The 26,033-nt window shown below is 38.0% G+C and overlaps 1 protein-coding gene, 4 non-coding genes and 1 pseudogene across 6 annotated transcripts; 1 reads left to right on the forward strand and 5 right to left on the reverse strand.

Annotated features, from left to right (window-relative positions):
- Positions 1-120: 120 nt before the first annotated feature.
- TRNAW-CCA (transfer RNA tryptophan (anticodon CCA)) lies at positions 121-192 on the reverse strand. Its single transcript has one exon. It is a non-coding gene; the product is annotated as a tRNA-Trp (tRNA).
- Positions 193-4,405: 4,213 nt separating this feature from the next.
- Positions 4,406-4,619, reverse strand: LOC148804380 (small nucleolar RNA U3). Its single transcript, XR_016081509.1, has one exon. It is a non-coding gene; the product is annotated as a small nucleolar RNA U3 (small nucleolar RNA).
- A 5,023-nt stretch (positions 4,620-9,642) lies between these two features.
- Positions 9,643-17,856, reverse strand: LOC148804381 (uncharacterized; annotated as a pseudogene). The gene is made up of 4 exons (XR_016084016.1): positions 17,635-17,856; positions 16,790-17,359; positions 10,288-10,951; positions 9,643-10,189 (listed from the first exon to the last, which is right to left on the reverse strand). The product of XR_016084016.1 is annotated as an uncharacterized LOC148804381 (transcript).
- A 1,258-nt stretch (positions 17,857-19,114) lies between these two features.
- Positions 19,115-19,186, reverse strand: TRNAM-CAU (transfer RNA methionine (anticodon CAU)). Its single transcript has one exon. It is a non-coding gene; the product is annotated as a tRNA-Met (tRNA).
- Positions 19,187-19,342: 156 nt separating this feature from the next.
- Positions 19,343-19,562, reverse strand: LOC148804382 (small nucleolar RNA U3). Its single transcript, XR_016081505.1, has one exon. It is a non-coding gene; the product is annotated as a small nucleolar RNA U3 (small nucleolar RNA).
- Positions 19,563-23,367: 3,805 nt separating this feature from the next.
- LOC104609821 (F-box protein CPR1-like) lies at positions 23,368-25,958 on the forward strand. Its single transcript, XM_010276204.3, has 2 exons — positions 23,368-24,795; positions 25,604-25,958. The coding sequence occupies exon 1, from the start codon at positions 23,680-23,682 to the stop codon at positions 24,769-24,771; it is 1,092 nt and encodes a 363-aa protein (XP_010274506.1). The 5' UTR covers positions 23,368-23,679; the 3' UTR covers positions 24,772-24,795; positions 25,604-25,958.
- Positions 25,959-26,033: the final 75 nt, after the last annotated feature.

The following is a 26,033-nucleotide window of genomic DNA, read 5'->3' on the forward strand; positions in this document are numbered from 1 at the left end:
ACGAAGAAATTTATGTTAGAGGGTAGTTCTGGTATTTGATGAATTGAGCAGGGTCTTTCCGGTATTTCAAATATGATATCTAAGTTAATTTTTCAAAAAAGCAGGACCAAATGAAGGGTTTGAACCCGACGTGAATCGAACACGCAACCTTCTGATCTGGAGTCAGACGCGCTACCATTGCGCCACGGATCCCTTTGAATTATTGAAAGCTAGTTATCGAAATATATTCCTCTTCTAACTAGAAATTTTGTACGAAAAACTCCAAAAACCCTTAGTTTACCCAATTTTGAAAAAGTGGTGTTTGGAACGGATTGACCTTTTTAACCAATTCTCCCTTGCAAATTGATATGTCAAGATTAAAAAAAAATAGGGATGAGTATGGGTTAGTTTGGTTTGGTTCTAGTTTTTGGAATTCGAACTTATCTTGTAAGAGTCAGTTAGAGGTTCTAGGGTCACTTTTGTTCTTGGTGGTTATGAGGTTAGTTTTAAGGTCTATTTATGGAAATTGTTCTTTCTTTACTTTCTTCCAACAAAATGGAGGGTAGATATTCTTTAAAAACATGATTTTCAATAATAATAATATGTAGTTTAAAACTCATATTATCTTTATTTATTAAACTGAATAATTTAACATATAGGTTATTATTATATATTAATATATGTTCCAAAACTCATTATTAATGTATGTTTCAATTTAACATGTAGTTTAAAACTCGGCATTTCATATTTATATAAATTTATTGATATTACATATAATTTAAAAGTAATTAATAATTTACTTGTTCTTTATTTTGAAAAATAATAGTGAAATTGGATTAGCATCTCAAATATGCACGGATGCTTCAAAATGTCTATGAATTCTACTATAATCTGACATGTTCCTTGATGACCCTAAACCTAACTTGACCTATTTCAATCCCACTGTACTCAAACAAGGCTAATGGTATTAAAATATGTATTGCATGTCAACATATTCAACATAGGCTCATCTTAAGCCAAACCTAACCAAGACCTGATTAAGCATGACTCTGTCCAAGTACATGTGAGTTAACCACCTAATCCGACCCATTGACACTCCTAATGATACACATTGCCAAACACCCTAGGGCTATGCTAAAAAAAATAAGTGAGAAACAAAGAGTTAAGGGAGAGTTTTTTTTTTTTTAAGAGTTAAGGGAGAGCTTGAAGTTTCCTATGAATTATAAAAAGCTTGTTGACCCGTGGGATGCCTGTTGGTTGTGCCATGCCGACCACTTTACACCTCTATACTATTCGCCAAATCTCAAAAATTACAAGTTGTAGTGATTCAAACTCATGCCTTCTAGCATATGGCCACATCTCATTACACTTCCAAACCACCATGCCACATTTCATTTTGAGATTAAAGGTGAAATAAAATAGATTTTATTAACTTTCGTGTTCACATGCAATTTTATACAACAGCAATTTTATGAAAATATTTACGAAATCACTTTTAAATGAAAGCACTTTTACGAAAGTGCTTTTACAAAAGTACTTTTACAAAAGCACTTTTATGAAAGTACTTTTACGAAAACACTTTTATGAAAGCATAAAATCACTTTTATAAAAGTACTTTTACAAAAGCACTTTTACACAAGCACTTTTATAAAAGTACTTTTTTGAAAGCACTTTTATAGAAGTACTTTTGTAGTACTTTCATAAAAGTACTTTTGCAAAATCACTTTTATAAAATTTTGCATTTTTTGCATATTTTTACAATTTTTTGTGCTTTTCTGCATAATTTTGCATTTTTTTTGTGTTTTTCATGCATTTCCTACATTTTTCTAGTTTTTTTGCATATTTTCTAATTTTTTCTACAAAAGTTTTGAATGTTCTACAATTTTTTAGTTTTTTTATATTTTTTATATTTTTCTACAATTTGTTGGTTTTTTTTTTGCATTTTCTGCATTTATCTACAATTTTTGCATTTTTTGGGTATACAGGTTGACTTGACTCATTTTTGTCACGTGACAATATTGAGGGAGATTATTCTCTCAAAATGTATTATTTTGGGCATACGGGCCATCCTAACCCATTTTTGTATTTATAAGTGAGGATAGGTGGGTTAGTATGAGTGAGGGTGGTTAAGGGTCAATATGGATGGGTCAAGTGGATTAATATGGGTGGGTTAGGGTGTTAGACAGTGTATGACCTTAGCTCAAATCAAATTGATGTACATTAGACGTTTATTGTAAATGAATAAAAGTACATAATTGATTCATGTTATACTTGGTGTGTTTCTATGTAATTACCCTTAAATTGGACATTTATGATACTCATGTTAGTTTAGAATGTTCATAGCCGTTGGATAAACCTAGGGAGGTTTATTCTGCCAAGGCTGATACTAATGTGCTGCCAAGTCGGTTGGAGTAGCTTGTCTTAGTTGCCAAGATTAGACCCGAAGCACATGTAGTGTGTGTTTGCTTAAAACACTGAACCCAGACCATTTTCCAATTATGCCCTAGACCTTGGAGACTAGTGGGCAAAATTGGAAAATTACACCTAACCCCTAGACTCGATTATGGTACTACACTGGGTGTCGGATTAGGCTGTCTTTGATATGTCAATCAGTGAGATCCTTTGGTGGTCAAAACCCAAGTATGTTGGAGCAGTCTGAGAATTCACTCGAGTGGGTGATCATAGTGACAGGATCAGCCCCTTTGTCGGACAAAGTGAATGATCGGAAACTACACTCTCTTTGATGGAAACCAAAACTGTCGGTAGTCATTTTCAAACTTGTTTGAGATTTGTTTTGCAAAATATATTTATATGAATATATATATATATATATATATATATATATATATATTATGAAAATGTTTGCAATAGGTTTTAATTTCCGGGATCCATCCGAGCAAAGAGTGCAACACTATACCTTGTAGCCGAGGGAGTGGTCCTATCTTGTCGGACAGTGTTTGATCATTAAGGGCTGAGAGGTTAAGTGTAAGACCATTTAGGGCTTTTATACCTAATGAACTAATCTCACTTAAGGCCATAGTCTTTGGGCCTTCATAAGATGGTAGGACTCAATGACCATTTAGTGTAAATGTTGGGCCCATTAAGAGCCCATACTGATGAACTTAGGGGTTCACTGTGTTTAGCAGTGAATTCGCCCAGGCTTTGCTATAAAAGCTAGGCTGAGCCCATATGGCTTTTGTGAGATCAATGTTAGGGTTCCACGCCATACAAAAAGAGCCAAATTAGCCAACAATTAATAAGGGACATGAGCCACCTCTTTAATGGGCCTGAAGCCCAAAGATTGGATAAGGATATGAGTTTGGATCAGTAGATAAGGATAAGAAGATAAGTCTTATCCACTTAAAGAGTACAGATCCAAATAAAGATTTGGATCAGGAAGCTTAATTGGATTAGGAGTGCGATTCTTTAAGCTATATAAATAGAAGAGGGCGAACTACTCTAGGTTTACACATAATCCTAATTCGATCTCCATTCTTGAATTGATAGAGATCAATTATGATTCTGATTTTTGCAAGAAAAATTAGATCTGATTTAGTGCTCACCTCCCTTGCTTGATCCAAGCTGTTGGATTGCAGTTCCCTCCTCTTACCCTCCATCATCGTCTTTCCAGGTACCCTTTTAATTGAATTAAGGAAGAATAACTTGTAGGAATATTATTTGAAACTGTTCCATGTTGGAACTTTCTTTCTTATGGGTTTTATTCGCTTGTAGGTAAAACCAGAAATGGAGTGTACTGGAGCGAGGGCGTTGAAAACTAGTCTGTTACTGCAGATGGCTTTGAAATTTAACCAACAAGTGTCTTGGGGTGATGAATGGTATGTTAATGGTGCAAATGGTGTTGCAAGGGATGATTTTTTGTGGACGACCTTTTCGACTTCTCTAATGGGACAGAGCAACAGAGCAACAGAAACAATTGAATTCAGAGTGCAATAGCTAGCATGAGAGCCATTTATAGTTGAACAGACGACGCCCACACTAATACTCTCTCTCTCTCTCTCCTCCTCCCTTCTATAAAATAAATAATTATAGTTAACAATTATCAAATAATTCAGGGAAATTTTTTAATTAATAATCCATAATTTTTTAAATAAATAATAATAAAAAATTAAGAAATTAATATATAAAAAAATAATCTCCAAAACTATTTAAACAATAGTCCATTATTATTATTCAACTAAATAATTAATAAACATTTTAGGAAATTAATCTACTAGAAAATGTTTCATATTTATTTAAATAACAATCCATTATTATTATTTTAATAAATAATTAATAATTTAGAAAAATTATTAAATCTATCCACACCGGTCTAGACCGCTTAATTGACCTCAATCATACTTGGTTTTACATTAATTAACAAAAAATGATTTAATTTTAATTAAAATAGAGAAAAGGAAAAAGGAGAAATCTGTCAGACAACCGTGCGACCATCCCAGCCAAGGCTGAGAACGATCCTCTACAGCCCGTGGAAACTCGAATCCTGAGATCCTAAGGCAATTAATCACGCTCTGATCTTACACGGTCCGATTTCATCCACCAGACTTTGATTCCTGTCTCCTTAGAACTCAAGGATACAGAGGTACGAACCTATAGAACAGATCCTGTTCAAGTAAGGTCGTGCCCTTTGTTCGCTCGGACGCTATGAAGAAAACTTCTAGACAATTATTAGCAACCGATGTGGGACAAAGTGCATTTAATAAAAATATGCAAAGTTGGAAGCTTTACCGGGTCAGGTTCATGCGAATTGCGAGGATGGGGCGCTGGCATTGTTTCGAACCAATGAAGGGGACTGATAGTGACAGATTCATGGAACCTACAGAGTATCTGTTTTAGGTAAGGGACGTCTCCAATATACGAGTGTTTAGTCTTAGAGAATTCTTCAAATCAAAATACAAAAATGCTTAAATACCAGAATTCGATTACTTTCTTCATTTAAAATGTTCCCTCGGGGTAAAATTTTCCTCACTCCCCTAAAAAAAAATCAAGGACAAAATTAAATTATAAAAAGGCTATCTACATGTATTAAGTTTAATAGTTTACTAGCAGGGACTGTGTGATGTACAAGAAAATCTAAAAGATTTAATAATTTTATTTTTCATTTAATGTTGATTTATAAAAAATAATTATTGTTAATTAAATATGAGCAAATATTTTTTAATAAATTTAGTTTTATTAATAATTTTAATAATTGTTATTATTTTTAAATGAAATTTTGATTAATTTTAAATAAATAAAAAATAATTATAAAAGCCAATATTTTTATTAATTCCACAAATAATTAACAATTATATAGGAATGACAATGGGGTGGGTTCAAGGTAGGGCAACCCATTCATTTCCTTGCCCCATAGTCAAGACACTCTACCCCATCCCCACCCCGTCCCCAGTGTCACATGGGTTCGGGGGCAAGGTAACCATTCCTCAATGTTGAGTGAGTTCAGGGGCAAGGCACCTCACTCCTCACCAAGAACGGAGAATCCTCGAATTTCCCTGCCTCGTCCCCAGTATTGGGCGAGTTCAAGTAGAGGTGTAAATTGGCTCGTGTTGGGTTGGCACGACACGACCCGCATGTGGCCCGCACAAAGTGTAAATCGTGTCATGCTGGCCCACAAGGCATCCCGAGCCGTGCCTCCCTCCTCTAGGATAATTTGGGGGGTCGGTTCGGCATGGCCCACGACTCGAGCTTGCACGGGTCTCATGCCATGCTGTGGATCGGTCTGGTCCACGGGTCGGGCCTTGGGCCAGGCCATGCCATACACCAGGCTAAGCTTAAGGCAAGGCACCCACTCCCCGTCCAAGGTTTTTAAAATTGGACCGGATAGGGAATTGTTCTAGGGTCGAATAGTTAGATTGTTCGGTCCGAATGGATGACCCGCTCTGACAAAAAAAATAGAAAAACAAAAAAAGGCCAAAAACTGTTGTCCGGGTTGACGGTTTGACCACCCAGGTCAGCGGTCCGCTAACCAAATAAACGGTTTTCGGACAAAAATTGGTTTTGAGGTGAAACAGTGTCTGGTTCCGAATTTATTCTGGTCTAACCATTTGGTTTGATCCAGTTTTGAAAACACTATATCCCCATCAACCCAATATTCAATTTGATGATAGAAATGATCAAAATGATATATTGAGTATCAACCAAATGGTAAATTTCTAAAAGTACACTACATTGTCTTTAATATTCAAAAATGTAATTTTATGAAAAAATTGGAAAATTTATTGTACTTGTGTAATTTTGAAAATTTATTCAAATTCATTTAATTTTTTATTAAATAATTTATTTTCTTTTTAAATGGTTTACTTACAGAATTATACTAATTTGTCTTATAATTTATAATATAGACTAACCAATAATTTCCTTTTTCCAATGTTATACTAATTTATCTTAATAATTTGTGTAATTATTTGTTCAAATTATAGTTTTCCATTTCCCATAGTCATTTATCTTTTATAATTTTCAATAATTTGAAATGAAAATTACATAATTTTTCAATGGTTTTCCAAAATCTATCAAGTGTAATAAATTTTCCTAAAGTTTCCAAAATAATCTATTAATTTTCAATAATTATTTAATGCATTTTACATAAACTTTCAAGTACTTTATATCTTTTAATTTCAAAAATATTATTTTACGAAAATGTAGTTTTATGAAAATTTTTGAAAAATTTATTACATTTGTGTAACTATGGGGATATATTGAAATTTTTTAAATTGTTATTAAATATATATTTTTTATTTGGTAGTTTACTAACAAAATTACACTAATTTATCTTTTATTTTTCAATATAAATTAATTAATAACTTCATTTTCTAACATTATAATATTTTGTTCCCCCATTTGCTTTTGGTTATTAATTATAACAATAACAATAGCTAAATTTTTATACTTTTTGATAATTGTTAAATATAATTCTCAATTTTATAGAAATTAGTTAAAGAGTTTTCAATTTCTATAAAGTGTTGTTAATGAGTTAATTAATAACAATATTTATTAATTTTTGGCAATTTACTAACCAAAGTAATAAGAATATTTAATTTTTGGTAATTTACTAACTGTATTTATTAACTTTTGGTAATAACACTATTTAATATTCATTGAATATGGGTGGGATTAAATATTAACCATATTTAACTATTTATTAATTAATACGAATATTTTAAATGTTGTATTTTAGGAATTGATTTGGGAGTGGGGTAACATGATACTTTCCTATTGGTTTAAATGAGATACCTTAGGAGAGAGATTATAGGAATATTTTTAGGTAATTGGGTGACATGGCTTAATGGGAGTTGTGGGAAGGGGAGAGGAGAGAAAGTCAAAGATAATGCAGGGTGGGGATAATGGAGCAAGGAGAGGCATGGTGATGGGGACCTGTGCTTTGTTTAATAAATATATATTAATATTTTATATTTTAAATTCAAATTTTTAATACAGAAAAGTAGGAAAATTCCCATATTTGTTAGTCTAAAATGTTTTATATCATAGATTTAGTTTTTGTAATTTATTTTTTAATAATATCATTGTAATTTATGAAATTTAAAGTTAACTTTTAAGTTTAAATATTTTGAACAAACAAACTAAACCGAAAATAGACCCAAATCGATACAACTCGAGTTGGTGAGATTTCGCTAATGGTCAATCGGCTTCAAGTGACAAATTGCGGGCTTGACCATATTGATTTAGTTGGAGAAACAGCCTGCAAGGCTACAACTGAACTTAACCAATCATTGAACACTCCTAATTTCATCTAAAGTTATAGTCTAATCTCTAATAAATAACAATAGTTTAATCTCCAATAATTATTGAAAATTTATAGCAAACGTACACAATCATTGAGAATAAGTTTATAATGAAAATATAATAGATATATAATAAAAATATAATAATTACAAAAATATAATAAATATTGAAAATATACTAAATTAGTCTATAAATAGTGTAATCTTAAATAGTAGTTTAATCTCTAATAAGTATTAATCTATAAATTATAAAAAATATATAATTACTAAAAATAAATTTATAACAAAAATACAATGAATACGATAAATTAAATTTCAAAAGTTAAATAATAGTTGTTTAATCTCCAATAATTATTGATAATTTTCTATTAAATAACAAAAACAAAAATACATTTATAAATAATTATTGAAAGTATATTTATTAAAAAACAATAAATAATTACTGAAAATAAAATAAATATTAATTGTAGTATATATAAATGTATAATGAATATACACTATTATTGTAAAATTATTACTAATAAATATAATTTTGTTGATACTTATTTTCTATAATTATTAATTGATATAAGTGAAATTAGTTATTTACAATATTATTTAGTTATTGAAATAATATTTTTATTTAAATTCTTAAAATATTAATTATTTATTGAATTTAATAATCCATAAAATTATAATTGTACTATTATTACATAATTCGTTATTAATTTTGTAAAATATTAAAATATTATTAATATGAATATTATGAATTCTATTATAATTATTTTTATACTTTTAAGATTTATTTTAAATTTATTACATAATTTTGTTATTTAACTATTTAAAATTTTGTCATATTTAAATATTTTGTTTTTTAAATATTTAAATAAATGTAAAATATTTAAAAATTTTTATTATTTGAATTTTATTTATTTTGATGTTATTACGTAATATTAAATATTTTGTTATATTATTTAGCTATTTTTAATGTTTTTTATTTAAGATTTTTAGTTGTTGAAATATTTAAATATTGTTTTGTTCTTTAATGTTAAAATTTTATTATTTGAATAACCTTTAAATTGAATAATTCATAAAATTATAATTGATATTGTTACTACGAATTTCATGATGAATTTTTTAAAAATATTGAATTATTAATAAGGGTAAATTTCTTAAACTACCCTTATGGTTTAGCTAATTGACTTAACTCTACCCTTACTGTTTGAAAATTGACTAAGTGTATCCTTACTGTTTCTGACAATTGACTAAGTGTACCCTTAACCGTTAAACATGGACGAAAATGGTAAAATGCCCACTATACCCCTATACGAAATTACATTTTTATCCCTATTTTTAACTTAACTCAATCCCTCTCAGACACTCGCCCCATCTGTCGAAAGAGAAGAGAGGAGTGCCATCCATCGACGGCTCGACGCTGCCATTGTCATCGCCACCAACGGCGGTCGCTGCAAATACCGAACGGCGGAGGTCCGGCGGAAATCCAACGGAGGTCGGTGAGTTTTTTTCTCCTCTGCTCTCCGGTCTTTGTCCTGATTGGAATCACTCAGCCAAGTTTTTTCTTTTAAATCGTGAAAATGTCAAAGTCCAAATTCCCTTTCTATAGTTCTTTCTTTATTTCTGTGTTCTTACTGCTGCAGTTGTAGTTTATCTTGAGACTACAGGCAAGCAAAGGGTGGTCCAGAAGTAGAAATCAAGAGAACCCAGATAAGAAATCAAGCCCAAATCCCATGCATGAGAACCCAAATAAGAAATCAAGACCAAATCCCATGCATGTGGGAATCAAGACTGTCCAATTAGAATTTGGGTCTAGCTTATGCTAGACAATTAGACCAACTTTCTATTTGGAGCAGCTGAAGGTTTAAACTGGAATCCATACATGTCAGAATGTGCAGCAGGTGGAAGATGAAGACTTTGTTTTTAACTTCAAAATACTACAACTGAACATCGTCCCATTATATAACTCTGAAAAATTTCACTGCACTGCATTCCTTACTTCCAGACTTGCCTGAGAAACATGAAATTCCAGACAACTCAACCTACTCAGGAGTCGGTATATACATGTACAGACACTCATGTCGCTCCAAAACCTACTCAGGAGTCGGTATATACATGTACAGACACTCATGTCGCTCCAAATTCGGACAACAGTGACTCCCTTATCACTCGAATCATATCTGTCAGTGGTACAACTCCTGTAAGCAAACCCTGTTGGTCTACAACCCACACTCGGTGCAAATGTGCACCAACAACCTTGTTAATGACTTCAGAAAGGCTTGAACTGGCGTAGCAATTACCAGTTCTCTTGCTGAATAGCCTAAATCACCCGCAAGATTACTGGGGGCTATTGATATATGCTCTATGAACTCTATAACACCAATAGACAGCCATGACTGCATTAAAGCAATTGGGCATCCCCTCAGATCGCTTGCAGAGATCTGAACTCTACCTTTTCCCTGCAATACAGTTATACAGGCAAATGGCAAGTAAGTGCTGGAGAAGTAGAACAACGTGAAGCAGAACTTAATATAAGAAGCAGCTTGAGAAGACATACATCGATAAGCTGGGTGTGATATTCTTCAGTAGCATCTGAAGCTTCAACAATTGGAACAGCATTAAGGGAGGCAGTCCTCGTGCATTTAATATCTTCTATGACTTTTGCCCGGTTAGTTACATTACAGCAAAAACATTTTCAGCAATGACCTTCAATTCCCCAACACTGCGTGATAAGATATTGCCCATCTTAGAGCTGTGCATCCTCAAAAAACTCAAGACATCCATTTGGGTGAGCATCCGATAGCTACATGCTGATTCTTTCAGCTCTGCTCTCCGGAAATGTTCTCCGAATGACCCTCCACTGGAATCAAAGCACGGTAGATTCCGAGCTTATCTAATCCGAAGAGCTTCTCTGGGATCTTGCCAGAAAGCTCATTCCAGCTAAGATTTAGAGTTATCTCTAGAACCAGAATTTTGCCCAGGCTCGGTGAAATCTCTCCTATGAATTGGTTTCTGCCCAAGTCAAGGAGCTGTAGTTTCGTACACGAGCCGAGTTGTGACGGGATTGAACCTGAAAATTGATTCTTTCGAAGGATGAATTTGCTAAGCGACGCCAGCGATCCAAGATTTGGATTCAAATCTCCTTCTATCAATCCTTGACTTAGGTTCTGGCAACCAGATATCTCCGACGGTATGACCCCGCAAACTGTTCGACCTGAGATCTAAGAAACTCAAATTGCACAACTTCCCGATTTCTGGCGGAATAGGACCTCTGTATTGTTCGACAGTAGCAACAGATTGTTTAGATTCTACAACTCGAAGATTCCTCTTGGAATCGGACCTCTGTATGTAAACTCTCTCTCTGAGACTTCCTTCTGAGACTTCGTTCAGTCGTTCAAAGTTCGTTCACGTTCAAAGTCCGAACTTCTCTGCAACTCTCTCTTTCTCCCCGTCCCATTCATTCTCTCTCTCTCCCTCTCCCTCTCGCCACTATTTCATCACCGCCGCTGCTGCAAGTTGCAGCAGCGGACCTCTCCAGCAGCGCTTCCCGCTTTCTCTCTCTCCTCTTCGTTCTCCCTATTTTCTTCTTCTTCCTCCGCCCCCTCCCATATGTAATTTCGCATAGGAGAATAACGGCCATTTTACCTTTTCCGTCCCGTCCATGTTTAACCGTTATCACCGTTAATTCAAAATTTGTTCCAATTTAATTCAATACAGACGGGCATTTTATTTGTTCCAATTTAATTCAAAATAGTGCTATACTTGGACCACCACAGCTGTATTAATTAAGAAAGGGATAAGTTGACTGCACTTCACGTCAAAATTCTGAATTTCAATGAAGAACTACAATAATTCAAAATTTCAAACACCACCTAGAACATAAAAACCATTAAGGAAAAGGCCATTTATTAGAACATCCCTATAGTTTCATAGATTTGATTAAACCAACTTTATAGTTTGTATTTTACTAAAGCACCCCTTATAGTTTGCAATCTAATTACTTAGGTGGCATTTGATTGCATTTTTTAGTCAGACCTTAGACACATTTGATGTCTCATCTTAAAACTGATCTGAATTTTGTTTTCAGATATGAAGAAAACCATAGTGCACGAGTCGGCTCTTAACGTGCTCAGACGTGTTTTCGAGTCGGCGCATGAACGAAATTACTCTTCAACTTTTTTTTGAAATGACATACTTTACCCCTATATAACCCCAACCCAAAAAACCTAAGTCATTCGTGTTTTCGCTCTTAGGGATGGGAAGGAAGAACGCCACTCGTGTTTACGCTCTCAGGGATGGGAAGGAAGAACGTCATTCGTGTTTTCGCTCTCTTGTGAATCCATTCAACCATTCTCTCTCTCTTATCTTCATGCCACCACTGCAACGACTCTTAACAGTGGTGGTTCTCTCTCTCTCCCTCTCTTGTCTTCCGCCACTGTCGTTGCAAGTGCAACGACAACGGTTGAGTAATAATAATAATAATAATAGTAATAATAATAATAATAATAGTAATAATAATAATAGTAATAATAATAATAGTAATAATAATAATAATAATAATTATTATAATAATAATAATAATAATTATTATAATAATAATAATAATAATAATAATAATAATAATAATAATAATAATAATAATAATAATAATTATTATTATTATTATAATTATAATAATAATAATTATTATTATTATTTTAATTAATTAATTATCTTAATATTTTTATTAAACATTAATATTTATTTAGTGATTAATTATTTTTTTATTAATTTTTATTGTGTTATTTATAATTATTAATTATTAATTATTTTATTATTTTTATTTGTGTTCCTTAAATATTATTAATAATTAAATAATTAGTTATTAATTTTTATTGATTATTTTAATTTTTGTTAAATTTTAATCATTTTAATATTTTTTATTAGTAACTATTATTTTTAATAATTTTTATTGTGTTATTTATAATTATTAATTATTTTTAGTAATTATTATTAGTTTTTATTTATTTTATTATTTTTATTCATGTTATTCCAATATTGTTAACAATTAAATAATTAATTATTTATTAAATATTATTATTTTTATTTTTATTTTTATTAAAATTTAATCATTTTAGTATTTTTTATAAGTGATTAATTATTTTTATTAATTTTTTATATAATTTAGATATTATTTTGAATTTGATAAGTTATTTTATATGCTTCGGTCTTATTTTGGCTGAAGTCTGGGGTAGCCGAGATCTTGATGGCCTAGTCTTCGGCTTTGTGCTGGCCAAGGTGCTTTCGGGCTCTCGTCACTTGGGGAATGCTTGGTGGCACCTGGTCTTGGGGAGCTTCACACTCTTTTTGGGCAAGCCATGTTCCTCGGCTGTCTCTGCTCTGACAAATTGTCAGTCGTGTGTGGGGAGTTCAATGGCCATCCTCTTGCCTTTGGAGGCAATGGCTACGTTCGCGCTTCGGGCTCTGGCCGTTGTGGGTCGGCCAAGTCAGCTGGTAAACTTGGTTAACTATGCACTGTCAAAGTGTGATCGTGTGTGTAGTGATGAGTGAAAGCAGTGCGCGGGCGCCTCAGCCGTTAGAGTTCGATTGGGCAATGTGTGCTTGTGCAGCGCACACTATGCAGTGTGTGTTGTGCGGTGTGAACTGAACAGTTGAATGTAAAAATGAGGCTTTTATTGATGTGATCTATTGATAGTACATCCTCAAGTTTCCGGTATTCCAACTCCTCGGTACGAGGTAACTTTGTACGATCCTTCCCAATTTGGTCCGACCTTCCCTTCTCCTAGTGTTGGTATTATGACTTTGTGAAAGACGAGGTCGCCTGTCTTGAACTCTCTTCTTCGGACTTTGGAGTTGTAGTACTTAGACATCCGGTGCTGCTGCACTACCATCCTGAGGTATGCTCGGCCACGTGCTTCATCCACCAGGTCGAGCTTTGCACGAAGGTCCTCTCTGTTCTACTCGTCATCGTAGAGCTCGGTCTAGAGAGTTGGAGAGCCTATCTCTACGAGGATCATGGCTTCGGCCCCGTATGCTAGGCTGGACGATGTTTCTCTAGTAGTTGTCCGCGGTATGGTCCTATATGCCTAGAGGATGCTCGACAGTTCTTCGACCCACCTTCCCTTGGCCTTATTAAGTTTGATCTTCAGGCCGTGCAGTAGGATTTGGTTGGTCACTTCGGTCTGTTTGTTGCTCTGAGGTTGATGAACGACTATGGTTCGGTGATCTATCTTCAACTTGGCATAGAAGGCTTCAAACTTTCGATCGGTGAACTAAGTGCCGTTGTTGGTGATGAGGACCCGAGGAATACCGAATCAACACATGATGCTTTCTAGAAGAAATTCCGGGCATTCTGTGCGGTGATGCGTGCCAGGGCTTCGACGGTGAAATAGTCTACTATGACGAGGAGGAACTTATTTTGCCCAACCACGGTAGGGAACAGTTCGAGGATGTCCATTCCTCATTGGGTGAAGGGCCACAAACTTATGATCGTCTTTAGAGGAACTGCTGGGTGGTGATGAACGTTGGAGTGCCTTTAACAACGACTGCACTTCCTAACGAGTTGGGCTACATCCTACTTCATGGTCGGCCAAAAGTAACCTTGCCGAAGTGTCTTATGCACCAAGGTTCGAGCACCGAGGTGATCTCCGCAAATACCTCCGTGTATCTCCCAAAGGACATAGTCGGCCTTGGAAGGGGGGAGACACCTTAGGTAGGGGAGAGTGTGTAACTGGCGGTAGAGCTGTACCTAGATGAGGCAGTATCGGGCCGACCTATGTACGAGCCTCTTAGCCTCGGCTCAGTCTTCTGGTAGTGTGTCATCCCGAATGTATTGTGCTATGGGGTCCATCTAGGACGGGCCTTGTTGAACAAGGAGGATGAGGAAGGCCATTGCCGAGATGCTGGGATGAGCTAGTGTATCCATCTGAATTGTTGGGTCAAGGTTTGCCTGTGGTGAGATAGCGAGCTTTGAAAGTGCATCAACTCATACGTTCTCGGCTTGAGGGATCTACTGGACGGTGAAATGTTCGAGTCGTTAGATGAGTTCTTGCACCCTTTATAGGTAGCTCGCCATGGTTGGTGTCCTTGCCTCGAATTGGCCGAGGTTCTGGTTGACCACTAGCTGGGAATCACTGAAGGCTTCAAGTCACCGGATACGAGGTCTAGGGAGAGCCGAAGTCTGGCGATCAGAGCTTCGTACTCAGCTTTATTATTGGATGCCTTGAATTTGAGTCTGAGAGCGTGCTCTAATACGGTGTTTTCTAGGCCGAGGACGATGAGCCCGACTCTGCTACCTTGCTGGTTGGATGAACCGTCCACGTGAAGAGTCAATACCGACGGTGGTGCAACTGGGTCTTGTGCCATGAAGGAGCATTCGGCCAGGAAGTTGTTCAAGGCCTGAGCTTTGATGGAAGGCTGAGGCGCGTAATCAATGTCAAACTCGCTCAGTTCCACGCTCCATTTCACTAGGCGGCTAGATGCTTCTGGCCTCTGCAGAACTTGTTTGAGATGCTGGTTGGTAAGCACTCAGACGTTGTGGGCTTGGAAGTAGGGCCTGGGTTTTCTTGTTGAGGTGATTAAGGGCAGGGCAACCTCCAAATTCGAGTATTGGGTTTCTACGCTGTTGAGGACCTTGTTGGTGTAGTAGATCGACCTTTGTGTTTGGTCTTCCTCCTTTACCAGGACTGAGCTGACCACCTCGTCTCCAGCCGAGAGGTAGAGCAGTAGCACGTCTTCGGGCGGCTAACTCAGGTACCTCTTTAGTTCTTGGAAGGACCGTTCACATTGTTTGGTCCACTAGAAATATTTCACCTTTTTCAAGGCCTTAAAGAAGGGCAGACATCTGTCTGCGGACTTTGACATGAACTTGCTAAGGGTGGTTACTCGTCCGATGAGGTGCTGTACTTCTTTGTAGGCCCAAGGTGACTATATATTTCGTTGAGTCAGCTTCATTCGATACTTCCTGAGGGTGCCAAAGACTTCTCTAAGGTCGTCTAGGTGGTGCTCGACCTTCTTGCTCTTTACCAGCATGTCATCCATGTACGACTCCACGTTGCGGCCGAGTTGATCTTTAAAAACATGGTTCACCAACGCTGATAAGTAGCATCGGCATTCTTGAGACCGAAGGGCATCACTTTGTAGTAGTAAAGTCCTTGGTTAGTGATGAAGGTTGTCTTCTCCTGGTCGTCCAGATGCATCTAGATTTGGTTGTAGCCTGAAAATAAATCCATGAAGCTCAGGAGTTCATGCCCTGCCATTGCGTCGATGTGCTGGTCGATCCTCAGCAGGGGAAGCTGTCTTTCGACAGACTTTGTTCAGGTCGGTGAAATTGATGAAAATCCTCCATTTTCCGTTGGCCTTCTTCACCATCACTACGTTCGCTAGCCAATCTAGATACTTGACTTCTCGGATGAAGCCGGTGTAGAGTAGCTTCCAGACTTCTTCATTGATCACATACGACTGTTCTGAGGTGAAGCTCCTCTTCTTCTGCCTGATGGGTCAGTACCGCGAGTCAGCGTTCAAATGGTGAGTGATGACCTTGGGGTCGAGCCTTGGCATGTCTTCTACCGACCAAGTGAACATCGATGTTGTCCTTCAGCAATCGTATGAGGTCTTCCCGAAGACAATCTTCTAGGAGAGATTTGACTTGGACCATCTTCTCGGGGTTTTCATCGGAGAGCAGCACCTGTATGAGGTCTTCGATGGACTGGCCGCACTGTGCCTTCAGCTTGTCTCGTAGGTCTATGTTCTTCGTTGTCAGTGTCTCCGCAGCATGGGGCCTTCCCCTAGGCCGTCAAGAAACATTGTCGTGCGGCTCTCTGGTCTCCATGTGCCACACCTACTCAGTATGGGGTGGAGAATTTAATTGCCAAGTGGTAAGTGGAAACCGAGGCCCATAGAGCATTTAGGGTTGGCCAACCGAGGCTGGCGTTGTAGGGTGAGAGAACCCAGACGATGACGAAGTCGACCATCGGCGTGGTGGTGATGTCACCATCTCCGATCAGAAGAGGCAAGGTGATCTTTCCTTGGGGCATGAGGGACTCTCTAGAGAAGCTTACCAAGGGAGTGTTGACCGAGGTGAGACGTTCCTTGCCGATGCCGAGCTGTTCGAAGGCTTCCTTGAAGAGGATGTCGGCCGAGCTTCCCATATCCACTAGGATGCGTTGAACTTCGAAGTTGGCCACCTTGGCAATTATCACAAGGGCGTCATTGTGCGGGGTCTGGACCCCCTTGAGGTCATCTTTTGTGAAGGTGATTGGATCATCCTGCCGCCTTCTTTTTTGCTCCCTGTCATTGATCTCGAGCAGTCGTGTGTATGCCTTGCAACCCAAGCTGCTTCCCCCGGAGACCATTCCTCCTGAGATTACTGCAATGACCCCGACCGAGGGAGCCTGGGCTAGAGGTCTATCTATCTGGCGCGGTTCTTCCTTCGGCTTGTGCTCCTTGATGTCGATGAATCCTCTCAGGTATCCGCGAGTGATCAGGTCCTCAATGTGTTGGCGCAGATTGCAACAATTGTCTATCTCGTGGCCATGGTCCCAATGGAAGTCGCAATACTTATCTTTACTTTTCTTGTTGTTTTGGGACTTCACCTTCTCGGGCCACCTGATGTAGCTGCGGTCACAGATCTGCATCAAAAACCAAACCACGATTAACCAGTTGCATCGGTTCGGTTTCGGTTCAGTTAAATGTAAAAACTAAACAAATCGGTTCAGTCCAGAAAATCACCCCACGGTTCGGTTAACCGAGCCGTGAGCACCCCTAGCTATGGTCTGAGGAGGGTTCTTTGATACTGAGAAGCTGAAAGTGGAGGGGGTGCAAACCCTAAATGATGGTTGTAACTACCACAGACAGGTTCAGGGTGCGAACTTGTAGGGCCTCAACGTTAGACCTTGCCAAGTACTCTTTGAGGGTCTCTCCCTTCTTCTGTTGCACTTGCATGAGGCTGGCTGAAGTCTTCCGATGTCGCTGGCTGGCCGTGATCTGCACTAGGAATTGGCTCTCCAGCTGTTCCCAAGAGGAGATAGAGCGCGGGGGGAAGGGGTGAGTACCATGTCTGGGAAACTTCCTTGAGGGTAGCGACGAAGGCTTTACACATCAATCCTTCAGACGAACCATGCAACATCATCAGGGCCTTGAAACCTTTGATGTGGTCATTGGGGTCTATGGCTCTGTCGTATTTCTCAAAGTGCGAAGGTCGCCAGCTGGATGGGGGAGCTCATCCACGATGTCTTGGGTGAAGACTAGCTCCTTCGCGGGTTGGTTGTTAGGTTCCACGGGTCGAACTGTAGGAGGAGTCGCACTTCTGTCAGTTTGGCTGCATTCCAATTTGGTCAGGCGCTGCCTGAGCACCCTAATCTTCGCATCCCTATTGTTTGGAGCCGCATGCATGGTCCTTTCTTTCTTTGGCATCATGGGGTGGTCTTTGATCGAGCTGGATTTGGTAGTGGAGACTGGTCGTTGTTGCGGACGTTGGCCGAGCCTTTCTTTCGCCGAAACTCGAGCAGAGTAGTGCGTCTTGCTGTGGTCACCATGTACATGAGATTGGGTTGGAGAATCCGATCTTCTTGATGATTGCTGCCTTTCTTGGTCAGACCACGCCCTATGCTTGTCCGAGTGGCACTTTTTGGGGTCCTTGGGGTGAGGATCGGTCGTGTTAAGTGTCTGGACAGGAAGGGGGACGGTCTGAGGAGGTTGCGTTGTTTGCCCCAGTGTTTGCATCATCATGATGATCTGGTCAACCTTCTGCTGCATCGCCTAGAACTGGGCAGGGTCGACCGTGGTCTATTGTTGAGGTTTAGTGGGTTTTAAGAACTTTTGTAAAATGATGGTAGATGCCCTTAACTCTATTATCTTATATAGGGCCTGGTACTTTTTCTCGTATTCACCGATTACTCATCTATATCTATACTATCTATAAAAGTATGAATAAATGTGGTTGGCTTTTGAAATTTTCACTAGACTAAAATGCCCTAATTCTATGGTTTGAATAACAGGAGCAATGATAAATATAAAATTTTGTTTTCTCATTTAATATTTATCATCAAATGACTATTCTTTCTCATTTAATGCTTATTACAAAAAAGACACAAACCTCCACTCTTTTTATTCATAATTGTAAAACAAGTCAATGGAAAAAATGTTGTTTATTTAACATTCCCATTTAATACTTGTTAGGGAAAATACACAAAAAATCCCTCATTTTGTTCAATAATTGGAAAACAAAACATGATAATTATTGAAACCTCCTTGAAGTTTTTAACCGTTGCCCAAACCTCCCTTGAAGTTTGCTAATTGCAACCGCCTGCCTTACATTTCTTTATAGAAACAAAAAAGTGAAATTTGGCAAAAGAGAGCTGAAAGCCTTTCTCTGAAATTCTTAATATCAGAGCCAGGTTTCGATCCTGGGACCTGTGGGTTATGGGCCCACCACGCTTCCGCTGCGCCACTCTGATTCGTTATTTAACTTGCCTTAATCTAAAAAATTCGGTTTAATAGAAACCTTGGGAGGTTGGCTTTGATTCCACGGTTTAATCCCGCCTGCCACCAGTAATGTTGATGCATTTGAGCCCAGCAGAACATATATTTATAAGAAAAGGAAAAAAGGGGAAAGTCTGTCAGACAACCGTGCGACCATCCCAGGCCATCAGATGGACTGAGGAACGATCCTCTACGGCCCGTAGAAACTCGAATCTTGAGATCCAAAGGCAATTAATCACGCTCTGATCGCACGGTTCGAAATCATCCACCAGACGTTGATTCCTGTCTCCTTAGAACTCAAGGATACAGAGGTACGAGCCTATAGAACAGATCCTGTTCAAGTAAGGTCGTGCCCTTTGATAGCTCGGACGCTTTGAAGAACACTTGTAGATAATTATTAGCAACCGATATGGGACAAAGTGCATTTAATAAAAATATGCAAAGTTGGAAGCTTTGCCAGGTTCATGGGAATTGCGAAGATGGGGCGCTGGCCTTGTTTCGAACCAATGAAGGGGGCTGATAGTGATAGATTCTTTCAGTTTATTTGGTACTTTAGTTTCATGATTCATGGAACCTACAGGCTACAGGGTTGGGTATAGATGTTTTAGGTAAGGTAGGTCTGCAATTTACGAGTGTTTAGTCTTAGACAATTCATCAAATCAAAATAAAAAATGCTTAAATACCAGAATTTGATTAATTTCTCCATTTAAAGTGTTCTCTCGGGGTAAAATTTTTCTCACCCCCCTCAAAAAAAAAAAAAAAAAATCAAGGACAAAATTAAATGAAAAAAAAGGCTATCTACATGCATTAAGTTTAATAGTTTATTTGGTGCTTTACTTATCTTACTGATTTTTGCGATGCTTATTGTGCTCAATGCTTACTTTCGAAAATAATTTGTTTTTGGAAAAAATAAATTGTCACCGGAAGCCTTTCTCCTGTATCAGAGCCAGGTTTCGATCCTGGGACCTGTGGGTTATGGGCCCACCACGCTTCCGCTGCGCCACTCTCATTTGATATTTTTCGTTTTAATTTAATTGAATATAGTGTTATAAAAGAAGCATGGACCACCACAGCTGTATATATTAAGAAAGGGATAAGTAGACTGCACTTCACTTCAGAACTCTGAATTCCAATGCAGAATTACAACAACTCAAAAATTCAAATAACTTCACCTAAACATCATCAATGCCTCCTATGTATTAGCATCAATTTCGAGTTGGCACCTACCTCAACTGTACGGGTATGATTTGTGGGGTGGACTGAACAGTAAAAACCATTAACAAAAATGTCATTTACTAGAATACATCTATAGTTTCATAGATTTAATTAAACCAACTTTATAGTTTGTATTTTACTAAAAATACCTTATAATTTACAATCTAATTACTTAGGTGGCATTTGATTGCACTTTTCAGATGTTTGAGGTCTGAAAACTTGCTTTTCAGATCTTAAACCCGTTTGGTGTCTCATTTTAAAACTGATCTGAATTTTATTTTCAAATCTAAAAATCATAGTGTGCAGGCCGGATCTGAACGCGCTCAAACGTGTTTCAGAGCCGGTGCATGGTCGAAATTACTCTTCAACTTTTTTTCGAAATGGCACATTCTCACACTTGGGTCGAGTGGTTTTAGAAACTTATTTAATGTGTTTTGCCACCTATCACACTCGAGTTCGGATCATTTGTTCCCTAGGGACAAAAAATTTTCTGTCCCGTCCAATACATTTTGAACACGTCATAGATCTTTCTACATATGAAATTAACGGTCTAAATCTTTCTACAACCCGCCCAAACTCTCAAACCCTTTCATTCCTTCCTCTATCTCGAACTCGTCTTTCTCCCCCTTCTTTTTCTTCCTCCCCTCTCACATCTGGTTCCACCAGTGCCACTGACCGCCGGAGATGTTGCTACTAACTGTTGGAGACAGTTGCCTCACCAGAGTCTGTAAGGTTTGTGAAAACTAAGGGTGGAGATATCCATATTTTGTATCTGGATCCCTAATTGCCTCACTAGTTGTATACTGGAGTAATTTTCAACCATGTACATAGCTGTAGGTTCACTTTGCAACCACCCTTATTGTTGCCATCCATGTTAATGGGTCAACAAGAGGCACATTACCCTAGAGGAGAAGATGGATGGGTGGAAATAGAGATGGATGAGTTATTTAACGACATAGGAGAAGATGGGGAAGTAGGTGAAGGGTGGTCACTGGATGTCTGATCTTATTATCCAAGGAAAAGAGATTAGGCCTAAATAAAGTAAATAAATAATATAAGGCTTTTCATTTCAATGAATGTTACATATGGGAATTGAACAAGCATGTTTTGACAAAATCAATGTAAAATTCAGCTATATCATCTGTGCTTGTCATCCTTGTTCTTGATCCATTTGTGTTCTATAGATTCAAAAATTTCATCAAAGACGGAATAAATTGGATTGCAAGCCTAAAATCCATTAAATTATTGTTGGTCAGATTCACATCATTATACTAAAATTAAATAACATTGGCAATGCTTGATTAAAAAGATCGGTGTGGTTGTTTAAAATCCCATATTTACAATATTACACTTCAGATTGCTGCAGGGGCACAATAAGAACCATGAGAGTTGCAAGGGTGAGGCAGGGTTACGGAGCTGGCCGGAATATAGCACCGACGAGGGTTGCAGCAGCGAGGAAGGTTCCTGTGTGGCCAGAGTACAACAGCGTGTCGGTGGAGAGAGAGAAGAACCACGAGAGAGAAACTTGAATCAGTGGCGGAGTACAATAGCGTGTCAATTAGTGGAGAGAGAGAAGAACCACAAGAGAAAAACTTGAATCGGAGAGGGATGAAACTATCGGCGGCTGTAGTGACAAAGCGGCAATGGGTGGAGAGGGAAGGGAGAAGAAGAGACGAACTCACAGTGGTATTTGGAAACAAAAAGAGATAGTGGGTACGAAGGGTGAGTGGGTTAAGCGTATTTGATAAATAATGAAGTCCATACCACATCGTTAAAAATAATTTTCTGTTAGTTTTAAATATGCTGGGCGAATTTATGTTTCTTATGGTCCTCAAATGGTTTCAACTTTCAACTACTTGTTTGCTTACTACTGGTCCCTTTTATTTGTTTTGTCATTTTGTAGATTTCGCATTTCCAATTGGCAATTGCAGTTTGCAAAAACAGAGGCAGTTGAAGAATATGAAGCGCTTGCCTCTTGTTAAGAGTTAAGAGCTGCACAGACCTTCAAAGTTCAAGCTCTGCTTCCTGCTGCTATTGTTTCAGCCTGTGGATTCATGATTGGGTCAGGTGAGATGCTCTTCTGAAGTTTGTTGATGTCCAAGTGACAATGCATCAGCCAAACTCCTGTTTTTTTCCCAAATAAAATAAATAAACGCATCAGATTGGTGAAACTGTAATTGAAGATGCAGAGGAGGTAATACCAAATAAGAACATAATTAGAGTTGGTGTTTTACCTGGATTATCAGCAACAAATCGGATTACTGCAACAGTATTCCTCATTGGTGGATCGACAAGATTGAACTTAGCCGTGTCAGTTTGCGTATTGAAATTCCCAAAGCCCTCTGCAACGATGTAGAAATCATATCCATGGATATGAATTGGGTAGTTCTCGGCTGAGAAGATACTTGTATCCTATAATACAAGTTCATCATCTTGTACCCTGTTCATCGTCTTCAACCTTGAGACGAAGAGGAGAGTGACAAGGCACGAACTGCGTGGAAGAGGAAAGGAGAGGAGAGAAGGGGAAGGGAATGTAGAGAGATCGGGAGAGAGATGGAGAGAGAGAAATGTGAAAGAATCTGAAGTAGAGGGAATTACTGCCACTGCTGTTCGTGTATCGTGAGGTCAGAGAACATTTTTTCTCGTCCGAATGATTATTACAAGGATAGTATGGGATTAAAAAATATTACATTGGCCTTATTGGATGGAAGACTTAATGAAAGGGGTCTTTGTCTCACGGTCATAATACAGAGGATCTTTTATCGCAAAACAAAGTAATGGGTCTTTGTCACAGACCCCGGGGGTCTTTGTAATTTACACTTCTTTTTTACTTTTTGAGGAAGGATAAAATACAACACTCTCTTTACTTTTCAGAAAACGATGTAAAATGAAGCAATTTGCTCAAAAACAACCAAAACAAAAACAAAAAGCCAGAACAAAAAAACAAAAGAGAACCTTTAACAACAGCCCAAACGAGAAGATGACCTTAAAAAAGTTGCAGGAGAATAATTGCAAGCAACCTCTCCCTCTCTCACCCAGATTTAACAACTCTGAGATCAATGAACGAGAGATGTTTTAGTTGCTTCCGTAGGGAATCAGACAATGTAACTGGCTTTTGTCTTTTTGACTTCAGAGTCGAGCTTCAATTCGAGTTGGCTACTAAAAAAAGTCATTTAAACCCACTACAGAACTTCTCAAACCCACGACATAACCAGGATATACTGCACAAGGTAGAAGCTTGAAACCATCAGATATGGCGAGCATCATCCCAGAAGAGATCATGGTCGACATTCTCTCAAGGTTGCCCGCCAAGTCTCTCTTGCGATTCAGGTGTGTTTGCAAATCCTGGTACACCCTTCTCCATCGTCCTAGTTTCATTCAAATCCATCTAAATCGAGCTGTTGAGACCGAGAACGATCGCAAGATCATCCTTACATGTTCCGGAACTCGCAGCCTCTACTCTGTAGACTATGATGCCTGTGACAAGGCAGTACTACTTAAGCACCCACTTGGGAAATCAGTGGTTGAGCTGCTGGGTTCCTGTAATGGCTTATTGTGCACCAAGGCTTCTGATACGGGTGACATGTTCATATGGAATCCATCCACTGGGGAGTACAATATAGTACCCAAAACTGATACTAAACCCTGGAACGATTCTGAGGTATGGCGATTAGCTGTTTTTGGATTTGCCTTTGACCCAATGATTCACGATTACAAGTTGGTTAAGATTGTGTCCATCTATAAAGCAGACATTCACTTCTGTGAATCAGAAGTCGAGGTCTACACGCTTGGCAGCAATTCATGGAGAAGGATTCCACACATTCCTTTTAAAATTTTTGGATACTATGCTGGGGTGCTTGTCAATGGTGCTCTTCATTGGATGGCTTCTAATGGATCCTCCGAATTGATTGCTTCTTTTGATGCCATTACTGAGGAATGCCGGGAGATACCAAAGCCCCAATCAGCTTCTGAGCAATTGTTCAATTTAGGGGTGTTGGGAGGATGCCTCTGTGTCTCTACAGCTCATGGTGTTGGTGTCATGATCGAGCTTTGGATGATGAAGGATTATGGTGTTGGGGAGTCTTGGACCAAAATTTTTACAATTTTGCAACCTATGCGGACCACGCCTCTTAGGTACTTGAAACCATTGGGCTATATGAAGAATGATGAAATTCTAGTTGAGCGTGGTGATGGAAAGCTGGTTTTGTACAACCCAATAGCTGCAACAATTAGAGATCTTTGCATCCAGGGTATTTCTGCTACTTGGTTCAATACAGAGATTCTTGTGGGGAGCTTGGTTTCTCTCTATACTCAAAACGGAGTTGATGGGCAGCAACAGGCTTAAGAGAAAGGGGGAAAAAAAGAAAAGGTAGAGTCTTAGAAATTTTAAATAGAAACTGTACTCTTTTCTCTTGTAATAGCCTTTTGCCATGTCGGGGATGATTGTCATTGTTTCGAGTCCAGATCTGCTCCTCGCACGGACCTCACAGCATGTATCTGCCGCACATCGGGAATGTCTCCCGTACTTGTATGTTATTATTCATAGGAGATGTTCCCAATACACAGTGATATGTGGCTGTCAGGTCGGGTGTGAGGAGTGCTCTGTGAGGAGCAAGTCCCAATTCCATTGTTTCGTCTCTGACCCATTAAATAAAAAATAAACTGTTTGCTCCATTGCGACCTGGGTGACAAAGGTTCAAATCTTGGAAACAGCTGTATGTGTAGGAGTAAGGCTGCGTACATCTGTCCCTCCCCAGATCCCACATTGGCAGGAGACTTATACACTGGGCTGCCCTTTTGGACAGAATTGCTTGTAATGAACCAATGATGACAATAACTATAGATCTGCCTTATTATCCATCATATGATTTCTTTGTCTTTTCTGGTTCAGTCATGATGAAGTTCCTAGCCTCAAATATCAATCTAATCTAGCTTTAGAGATGGTTAATATGAGAAACTGGTAGGTCGCTCTTTCTCCTGCAATGGAATGGGAATTTCATAATCCCTCTTCTCCAATTATGCTGTTCTAAAATATGTAGAGTTAGAAATTCAGGACATAGTATTTGAAGTATATCTCCAATGGTCTTTTTTTACAAAGAATTCACTATCCTAATCTGCATGTATTTGATTTATACCCTTCAATATCTCATGTGATTTGTTTACTTCTACTAATGTAGGTGATGCAGGAGTGTAAGTGGCAACAAAAAGCATATGGGAAGGAGTATTAACAGAAGAAAATGGATAATATAGTGAAAATAATTATTTTACTATGTAACTTTTTGACCATACATCTTCTGCAATGTGAAGTTTATGTCATAACTGTTAAGTTTGTTGATGTTCTGGAAGTTGGAGCAAAAAACATGTGGGAAGGAGTATTAGCAGAAGAAAATTGATAACAGAGTGAAAAGAATAATTTTACAATGTAACTTTTTGACCATACATCTTCTGCAATGTGAAATTTATGTCTTGACTGTTAACTCTGTTGATGTTCTGGATAGGTATAGCATTGGAGATTCGCACCCTTTTGGTTAATAGATCATCTAGAATATGAAGTTTGTATCTGAGTTATCTCTAAGGATATGATGTGCTTAATAATTCTCATTTGTA

The sequence above is a fragment of the Nelumbo nucifera genome, chromosome 1 (genome assembly GCF_055504915.1).
Source record: "Nelumbo nucifera cultivar China Antique chromosome 1, China Antique-T2T, whole genome shotgun sequence".
In the NCBI taxonomy this organism is placed as follows: domain Eukaryota; kingdom Viridiplantae; phylum Streptophyta; class Magnoliopsida; order Proteales; family Nelumbonaceae; genus Nelumbo; species Nelumbo nucifera.

Excerpts from the sequence above, each read along its gene's own strand:
- LOC104609821 (XM_010276204.3), top strand. The coding sequence starts at position 23,680 with ATGGCGAGCATCATCCCAGAAGAGATCATGGTCGACATTCTCTCAAGG.